The sequence below is a fragment of the Propithecus coquereli genome, unplaced genomic scaffold, assembly GCF_000956105.1.
Source record: "Propithecus coquereli isolate 6110/MARCELLA unplaced genomic scaffold, Pcoq_1.0 Scaffold66, whole genome shotgun sequence".
Lineage (NCBI taxonomy): Eukaryota > Metazoa > Chordata > Mammalia > Primates > Indriidae > Propithecus > Propithecus coquereli.
This window is the reverse complement of record NW_012152618.1, coordinates 9,736,325-9,746,093: the sequence shown is the minus strand read 5'-3', so window position 1 is coordinate 9,746,093 and position 9,769 is coordinate 9,736,325. Positions and strand designations below refer to the sequence as shown.

Here is a 9,769-nt window from a genome sequence, read left to right as displayed (position 1 = left end):
GTTTTATTGAGATATAATTAACATACTGTACAATTTACCCATTTAAAGTGTACAAATAGGCCGGGCATGGTGGCTCATGCCTATAATCCCAGCAGTTTGGGAGGCTGAGGGGAGAGGATCACTTGAGCCCAGGAATTCGAGATCAGCCTGAGTAACAAAGTGAGAACCCCATCTCTACAAAAGATTTAAAAATTAGCCAGATGGGGTGGCTCACACCTATAGTTCTAGGTACTCAGGAGGCTGAGGCAGGAAGATTGCTTGAGCACAGGAATTTAAGGTTGCAGTGAGCTATAATCATACCACTGCATTCCAGCCTGGGAGACAGACCCTGTCTCTAAAAATGAATGAATGAATGAATGGCTTTTAATACATTCACAAAGTGTACAACCATCACGACAATAAGTTTTAGAACATTTTCATCACCCCCAGAAGAAACCCTGTATCCATTAGCAGCCACTCCCCTTCCTCCACAAATCTCCTAGTCCTAGGCAACCACTAATGTACTTTCTGTCTCTGCAGGTTTGCTTAGTCTGGACATTTCATATAATATGTGGTCTTTTGTGATTGGCTTGTTTGATCTGGCATAATGTTTTTAAGGTTCATCCATGTTGTAGCATGTATCAGTATTTTATTTTTTTTTATTGCTGAATAACATTCATTATATGAATATTCCCATTTTTATTTATCCATTCAACATTTGGGTTCTTTTCACTTTTTCACTATTAAGAGTAATGCTGCTATGAACACTCATGTAAGGTTTTGCATGAGCTTGTTTTCATTTCTCTTGAGAATATGCTTAAGAGTAGAATGTATAACTCTATGTTTAATCTTTTAAGGAACTGCCAAACTGTGTTTTCTTTTTTTTTTGAGACAGAGTCTCACTCTGTCACCTGGGCTAGAGTGCCATGGCGTCAGCCTAGCTCACAGCAACCTCCAACTCCTGGGCTCAGACAATCTTCCTGCCTCAGCCTCCCAAGTAGCTGGGACTATAGGCACATGCCACCATGCCTGGCTAATTTTTTCTATTTTAGTAGTGACGGGGGTCTCACTCTTGCTCAGGCTGGTCTTGAACTCCTGAGGTCAAGCGATCCTCCTGCCTCGGCCTCCCAGAGTTTTAGGATTACAGGCGTGAGCCACCACACCTCGCCCCAAAATGTTTTCCAAAGCAGCTATACAATTTTATATTCCCATCAGAATCAGATTTCCATTTTGTGCACATCCTCACCAACACTTGTTATTATCTATCTTTTTGATTATAGCCATCCTAGTTATTGCGAAGTTGTGTCTCACTGTAGTTGTGATTTGTATTTTCCTGATGGCTAGTGAGATTGATGATGATTTTTTATGTGCTTATTGGCCATTTGTATATCTTCTTTGGAGAAATATACATTCAGAGTCTTTGCCCATCTTAAAAATTAGGTAATTTGTCTTTTAATTACTGAATTATAAGAATTATGTTTTCTAGATACAAGTCCCTTATGTGATATATGATTTACGTATGTATGTAAAATTACATATATATATGATCTTTTCTCTCATTTTGTGAGTTGTGTTTTCACTTTGTTGATGCTATTCTTTGAAGCATAATATTTTTTAATTTTGATGAAGTCCAATTTATCTGTTTTTTTCTTTTGTTTCTTGTGCTTTTAGTGTCATATCTAAGAAGACTTAGCCTAACCCCAAGGTCACAAAGATTTACTTCTATATTTTCTTCTAATAATTTTATAGTTTTAGCTTTTACATTTAGGTCTATAATCCATTTTAGTTACTCTTTGTGTATGGTGTGAGGATGGGGTCCAACTTTATTCTTTTGCATGTGGCTAGCCAGTTGTCCCAGCACCTTTTATTTAAAACACTATTCTTTCCCCATTGAATGATCTTGGCACTCGTATTGAAAATCAGTTCACCACAGATGTATGGGTTTGTTTCTGGACTCTCAATTGTATTCCATTTATCTAGATGTCTGTTCTTATGCTAGTACCACATTGTTTTGATTACTGTAGCTCTGTAATAAGTTTTGAAACCAGGAAATGTAAGTCCTCCAACTTTGTTCTTTTTCAGGATTGTTTTGGCTATTCCAGTTCTCTTGAGTTTCCCTATGAATTTTAGGATCAGTTTGTTAATTTCTTCTGAAAAGAAGCTTTTTCCTTTTTGTAATGATTAGAAAGAAAGTAATAACATCAAAGATTATTTTAGGGGGAAAATTACCCGTGACTGCATCATCCATGTAACAGTTATTGAGCACCTACTATGTACCAGGCATGGGGAATTCAGAGATTTGTAAAACAGGCCCTCCCCTCAAGATGCTCATAGTCTAGCAAGGATACAGATGTAACTAAAAGTAAATACCTTTCAACATGTGAAATGGAACACCACATACAGAGGAAGTACCCAAAAGTCTGTAAAGTAGGGCTGGTAAAGGCAGGCTTTTCCAAGAATACTGTGCCTAAGCTAAGGTTTGAGGATGTTTAGAAGTGTACAGTTCCGGCCAGAGGGAATAGCACACACAAAGCCATGTAGATGGGAACCACAACAGCATGTTTAAGAACTTCCAAGGGTTCAGTTTGGCTGGTGCAAGGGAAGAAATGTTGAATGAGTATCTGGAGATGGATCTGAAGGAGGAAGAAACTTATGGAGAGTCTCATGTGACAACCCAAGGTAGTCGGACTTTATCTAGCACATTGGGCAAACTCAAAGATTTTAATCAAGAAAGCAGTAGGATTTGATTGTTCTTTTTTGAAAAATCACACTCTGTGGCTGACGGCTTGGAAGAAATGTGTCTGGACACCGGAAGACCAGTTAGGAGGTGGTTGCAATAAAGAAGTGATGAGAAAAGCTGAGCTAAGACAGTGGTATGATCTGCAAGAGACATCAGAAGTGTGGGGTTGACAAGATTTGGTAACTGATTCCATCTGGGAAATGTGGAAGAAAGGGGAGAAGTTCTCTTACAGAATTTTACATGTACATTTTTCTGTTGTAATTATGGTGTATATACTAATTTGTATTTCTTTTTTTTCACTTACACATAAATGGTTTTCCATATTAACATGGTCTTCAACATTATTTTATTTATTTTTTTTATTTCAGGATATTATGGGGGTACATATGTTGCCCTTGCCCCGCCTCCCCATTCAACATTATTTTAATGGCTATAAATTGATCCGTTAAGTAGTTAGGCCATTGTTAATGCTTTCCTTATTAAACATTTCTATTGTTTCCTATTTGGTTTTTTTTTAAGACAGGTTTTCAGTCTGTTGCCTGGGCTAGAGTGCAATGGTGTAATCATAGCTCACTGCAGCTGCAACCTCAAACTCCTGGGCTCAAGAGATCCTCCTGCCTCAGCCTCCTGGGTAGCCGGGACTACAGGCACGTGCCACCATGCCCGGCTAATTTTTTTTATTTTTTGTAGAGATGAGGGGTCTCACTTTGGTGCTGAGGCTGGTCTCAAACTCCTGGCTTCAAGTGATCTTCCCACCTCAGCCTCCCAAAGTGCTGGGATTACAGGTGTGAGCCACCGTGCCCAGCTATTTGGGGGTATTTTTGATGAAATCACAGTAAACATCTTGGTACACTTTGCATTTTTCTTTTGAATCTTTTCCTTAGGATTAATTTCTACAGTTGGTATTACTGATTCAAAGGGCATGGACCTTTTAAAAAAACTAATACATATTCATTTTGTTGCACATTCAGACCATGTAGATGTATACAAAGCATATATGAAAGAGGTCCATGGTTTGGTGGGCATCCTCTCAGTCCCTTTCATTGCACATTTAAAATTATGATAGATACAGCCACATCGTTGTCTACAAGTAAGAATGCCCACTTCCCAAAAAAAAAAAAGAATGCCCACTTCCTTACATCTTCAACAATTTTTGTTATTATCAATCTTCTTAATTTTTACCAAGTTCACGGGCAAAGGAATTAACCAATTGTCTTAATTTACTTTTTCTGATTTCTGGTAAGGTTAACCCTCTTCTTATGGGTTTATGGGACATTTTAAAGTTGTCTGTGGATTACCTCTGTTCATTTCCCTTGTTCATTTTTTTTTTTTTTTTGAGACAGAGTCTCACTGTGTTGCCCAGGCTAGAGTGCCGTGGCGTCATCCTCGCTCACAGCAACCTCAAACTCCTGGGCTCAAGCGATCCTCCTGCCTCAGCCTCCCGAGTAGCTGGGACTACAGGCATGCGCCACCATGCCTGGCTAATTTTTTCTATATATTTTTAATTGTCCAATTAATTTCTTTCTATTTTTAGTACAGACGGGGTCTCGCTCTTGCTCAGGCTGATCTCAAACTCCTGAGCTCAAACAATCCGCCCGCCTCGGCCTCCCAGAGAGCTAGAATCTTGTTCATTTTTTATTTGTCTTTTTCTTCTCGATTTGTAGAAGGTCTTTACTCTAGATAGTAAACCATTTTGTCAATTAAATATATTATAGGTATTTTCAACCAATCCGTTACTTGTTTTTTTAATTTATCTTTCATTGCATATAAGTCTTTAATCTTTTTGAGGTTAGGTTATCGCTCTTGTCCTTTATTCAGCTTTTAGGTTTTTGTGTCTTTCACAGGAAGGCCTTCCTCACTTTAAAATTAGAAAATATTCTTCTGTATTTTCTTTTAATACTTGCTTAAGTTTTTTTTTTTTAATTTGTATAGTTCTACATCTGGACTATATTTTATAGTGTCAGATAACAGTTTACATATTATTTCCAAATGGAAATTGTCCCAAAGCCATTTACTGAATAGGCCATCCTTTCTCCACCAATTTAAAATAGGGTGTGAACCTTTTCCTGAGTCTCAATACCTAGTGAAAACTGCTTTCTTACAAAGAACAAACTAGTTTATAGAAACTGATGACAGCAATGTGTATCTGCTCATTTCACTGCAACCTTGCGAGTATTGGTATGATTGTTGTATTGATTGTGAGCTAATTTAATTTGTGTTATTGATACACAGTTATTTTAATTTCTCAGTGATATAAATGATGGTATATGGAGTACTTTATTGAATAGAATCAATGCCAAAACACCTGGTATTGTAGAAAGCCTTACGAATGAATAGAAGTCTGAAGATGGAGGCTCCTGCCCCACCCTTCATTTTCTTCCATCTCTTCTCCTGTTCCTGTCACAGGATCTTCTGCAGGACAGCAGGTCCTCATCACAGCCAGGGTGACCACAGAAAGGACCCCAGGAATCTGCCTGTATTTTAGTGCTGTTCCAGGAATTCTGCCCTCCAGCCAGCCACCCATATCCTGCTCAGAGGAGGGAGCAGCAAATGCCACGCTAAGCCCTAAGATGGGTGAGGAGTGTGTCAGGGTCTGGAGCCACGAAGGCCTCGTGCTCACCAAGCTGCTCACCTCGGTAAGAGCCTCAGGTTGGTCATTAGGGTTTCATAGACTGCCATGCTGACTGCTGTGTCTTGAGGGTTTCTGGAGGCAATTTTACCTAGTAAAAAAAGCACAGACTTTATAACCCCATCTTGGAGGCTGTATGACCTAGAGCAAGCGTCCATACCTCTCTGAGTCTTAGCTTCCTCATCTGTAAAACAGAAATCCTGATACTATCTCTTAATTCCAACAAATAAGGATTAAATGAGAATGACTGTAAATGCCCAGCACAACTGCCCAGTACATAATAGAGATTTGATAAATGACAGCTGTTACGGTTTGCTATTGTCTTTAAATACAATAAAACATGATCTCTACCTCAAAGGAATTCAGAAGCTGTAATAAGAGGCAGAATGGGCTAATTGCTATCATAGAGATGTGAGCAGTATGTTATACAGAGTAAGGAGCGATTAACCCTAACTTGAACATGTATGGAGAGCGCTTCATAGAGAAGGTGGCATTTAAGAAAGAGAATTGTGGCCCGGCACATTCCTCTTTCTTCCGTGTGCCGTGCTTCATTCTCTTCTCTCTCCCTCTCTCTCTCTCTGAAAAAGCAAGAATTTTCTTTCTTTAAAACTACTTTAATCTTTGAAAAATCTTTCACTCCCAGGGAGTCCTCACCCGAATAGCAATCTTTTCATTCCTCTTGCCATTAAAGTATCCCACACTATTAGGGTGCCTGAAATCTCGTGCCTTCTTCAGTAAAGGTTTCTTGCATTTGCTGGCAGAGGGAATGAAGAGAAAAAGACAAAAATATTCCTGGAAGTTTAAAATAATGGAAAATATCCAAAGTCACAGACTGATTCCGTGCACAGGCAGAAGTTTGCCTCAACATCAACATACTGAAAGGAGGTACAATAAAACTAAGACGTAAAAAATCTTCGTAGAAGGAGAAAAGGAAACAGGGAAAGCTTTGTTAAATAATAGACATTGTCTTTGAGTTATATAGTTAGAGAACAGAAGAAACTTATAGAAATGTTGTAGGAAAGCTTGCCCTCCACCACTCTCTGCTATTCCATTGAGTTTGAAAGAAAGCCAAGACAAACATAATCGTTACCTGCAGTACGTGCTAAGGAGGGAACCTCCCTAACTTCTTACATACCAGGAGTATTGAATTAATCAAATAGATGCCTCCAAGAAATACCCACAACTGGCCCCAAATGGAGCTAGATAAAAAAAAAAAAAAAAAGAATTGTGCACAGTAGTTTACAATGTACAAAGTGCTTTCAGGTTCATTAATTCATTTGATCTTAAAATAGCCTTTTGAGGTAGGTGTTATTATACCATTTTACAGATGAGGAAACAGGTTTAGAGAGAGGGAGTGAATTGCCTAAGGCCACACCAGCTGGTTAAGTGGCAGAAGCAGGATTGCAATCCACACCTTTCGCCCTGTCAAGATGATCCTTGAAGAATGAGAAAGGTTTGGGTAGGGTAGGGAGTGCAGTACAGGGGGCTCAGGAGAGGGGAATGCATTCCAGAAGGGCCCAGCATGAGCACACAGGCCATGGGGAGCACTCGATGGTGAGAGGCTTAGGAATGATGTAAAAGAAGAGGCAGGAGAGACTGCAGAGGCCTGACCATGAGGCACTGTGAATGCCAGGTTAGGATGCTGTGACTTGACACTGAAAGCTGTGAGGACCACTATGGGGTCCCAAGGAGGAGAGAGAAGTGCTCCACTGGTAGTGGATAGAGGAGATTGGCTGAGTTTTTCTATCTCATGGAGTCTTTATGGGGGTTCGGGTTGATGATTGGGCAAGTTTGCAAACAGTTGGCAAACCGTCAAGACAAATGTTAGCTTGTATAAAAATGACATTTTTCCTTTAGTTGCTCCCTAGACATGGCGAGCCCTCTCTCCCATGGAGGTGTCTCTCTATATCCCTTGGCTGAGGTAAGATGTTTTCCCAAGGGAAGATTCCCCACTCACCCTCTCTCCATCATTCCCCCTTCCCTCCCTGTGCCCACCTCTAGGAGGAGCTGGCTCTGTGTGGCTCCAGGCTGCTGGTCTTGGGCTCCTTCCTGCTTCTCTTCTGTGGCCTTCTCTGCTGTGTCATTGCTTTGTGCTTCCACCCGCGTCGGGAATCCCACTGGTCTAGAACCCGGCTCTGAAGGCACTGGCCTACTTCCTGCCTTGTTCTCAGGTGAGGTTCTTTGCTCCAGTCCTGTGGGAGCAGGGGATGGGGTGGGGGTGGCAATTGTAACTAACTGGAGTAGAGCAGATCTTTGGAATCTACCCTCAAATATTGCTACTTCTGAGTCCCTAAGAACTCTCTTCAACTATGGCTATCCTGTAGGGACTGGGAACAATTTACACCATCAGCACTCAATATTTTTCTTATTATTTTTACTTTTTTATTACAACATATTTAACACTCATGTAGAAAAGTCCAAAAATCATAAAAGTACAGCTTGGAAATTATCGTTAAGTGGATACTTGTAAATACCACTCAGGGAAAAAGTAGAATATTATCAGCAACCCAGAAGCCCCCATGGTCCCTTCTTTTTTCCTAGAAGTAACCACTAGCCAGCTTTATAGTTTATCACCAAGTATGCATTCCTAAATAATATAGCTTGGTTTTACTTATTTTTGAACTTTATATAGATTGAATCATACATATTCTTTTGTAACTGACTTCTTTGGAATAACATTCTGATTCTATTAATAAGTTTCACTCATAGCTATAGTTCACATCCAAGCTTTTTGGCAATAACGGTGACTTAAGAGAGTTCAAGTTTGAGGGATCTGTCCTGGCTATAAATCATGTTTGTCTTGCTATTGTCCTGAAATTCTGATACCCAGTTTTATGATGCAAATTTCATAAAATTCAACTTGAACAGCTCAAAAGAATCTAACTGATGATGCTCATTTACTGGGCACATAGTATGTGTCCAAGAACTTTACATGCACCTTCTCTCTTAGTCATCATTGCATTTAGGAAAAGTTGATTCATCTAACAAGATCTTTGGAGAGAATCAGCTTCACAAAGGTTACAGTGGGTGGAGGGCATATTGGCTAACTAGTTCATATGTCAGCTCATTAAGGGAAAAAAATATTTCTGCAAAAAATCTTCACCCTGTCAGGTGGATCTCTCATAATCTGAGAGCCATATGATATGCATCCTGCTTTGGCTGGCTGCTATGCCCTTGGAAGTTATTATGGGAGAAGTGGAAATGGTCCAGGCCCAGGGAACTGCTCCAGCCAAAGAAACTGGAAGCTCAAGATCAACTTTGCTTATTTTGCTTTGGGCTAAACTTGACCACCCCAACCACCTACTTTGGACGGGAAATGATGGTGCCCCCTCAGCCTTGGATTGGGAAAGGAAGACTTCTTGGCCCTGGCAGATCCTGTGATTCTGAGGCTACCCCAGTTGGGATTAAGTACCTGTACCCGTCTCTAGTTGTCATTCCCTCTGTTCCTTCCTCAGTTTCTGCACCCATCCCAGAGTTCTGCCTAAGGGCTCTCTGATTTGTCTTGTTTTTCATTTTCTTTCTCCTCAGGTTTGAATCAACTTCTTGGGCCTTGTTTCTGAGTTGGAAGAGATGTTACAAAAAGTGAAGGGTTGGAATGTGGGGGAAATAAAAGGCTTTTTTGCCCTGTGTTGCCTAAGGTGTTTATTGGGGATTGGATTGAGATGGGAATTTTAGGGTAGACAAGCTTGGGAGGTTGGGGGGACTTTTCCTTGTTGACTCTTTGATTGGGATACAGTTTGGCATAGGCCATAGGTTACTGCAGCTCTTCCCACGGTTGACTTGGCTTTGGAAAACACCTGGGTTTGATCCCACCTGTGCCACTTTATGTCTTGTTTTCTTCTATGAAATAAAACTGATAATTCCAGCTAGTTGAGGGGGGAGGGTGTCAGGTCATGGAAATGCTTTGACATAAATGTACTCTGAGCTTGGACAAGTCATGCAATTCTGTAGGGCTTCCGTTTCCTGAAGGGATTTGACCGATTGAGTTTTCCCAACACTGACGTGCAAAGATTCCTCGCACTTGGGGGCTCACGTCCAGGCTGGGTGGTTACAAATTTCTGAACAGTCCATTTTCCCGCCTTTTCCGCGCCGAGCAGCAACCTTCCCTTACCCTTCCCAACACCTACCCTGTACGCAGGCGCAGATCACGCCGCTCGCCGTTTCTTCCACCCGCGCCCGGTCAAAGCTTCCCCTAGCAACAAGCTCGGGCCAGCGCATGCGCCTGAGTTCTTTCCTCTGCCAGTCGTCGGACCGCGCGCTAGGCTCCTCCCCGTGCAAGCCTAGCCCCTGTCCTCGCCCCTTCCCACCCAGGGTCCGCGTGGCGGGGCGCGCGCGCACTGGGGCTCGGTAGCAGCCCGTCTCCCGAGCCGGGGCAGTAAAGAAAGAGGGCGGGGCTGTTTCCTTTGGGGCCCCGCCCCCTT

The 9,769-nt window shown here is 41.4% G+C and overlaps 1 protein-coding gene across 3 annotated transcripts in view; it reads left to right on the top strand.

Moving 5' to 3' along the window:
- TMEM219 (transmembrane protein 219) overlaps positions 1 to 8,973 on the top strand; it is an 11,592-nt gene extending 2,619 nt beyond the window's left edge. For all 3 annotated transcript variants that reach the window (XM_012660330.1, XM_012660329.1, XM_012660332.1), the window contains 3 exons: positions 5,126 to 5,355; positions 7,350 to 7,519; positions 8,877 to 8,973. In XM_012660330.1, the coding sequence (XP_012515784.1) occupies positions 5,126 to 5,355; positions 7,350 to 7,487 (368 nt within the window). In that variant the 3' untranslated portion in view covers positions 7,488 to 7,519; positions 8,877 to 8,973. The remainder of the gene's footprint in view (positions 1 to 5,125; positions 5,356 to 7,349; positions 7,520 to 8,876) is intronic.
- The last annotated feature ends 796 nt before the right edge of the window (positions 8,974 to 9,769 follow it).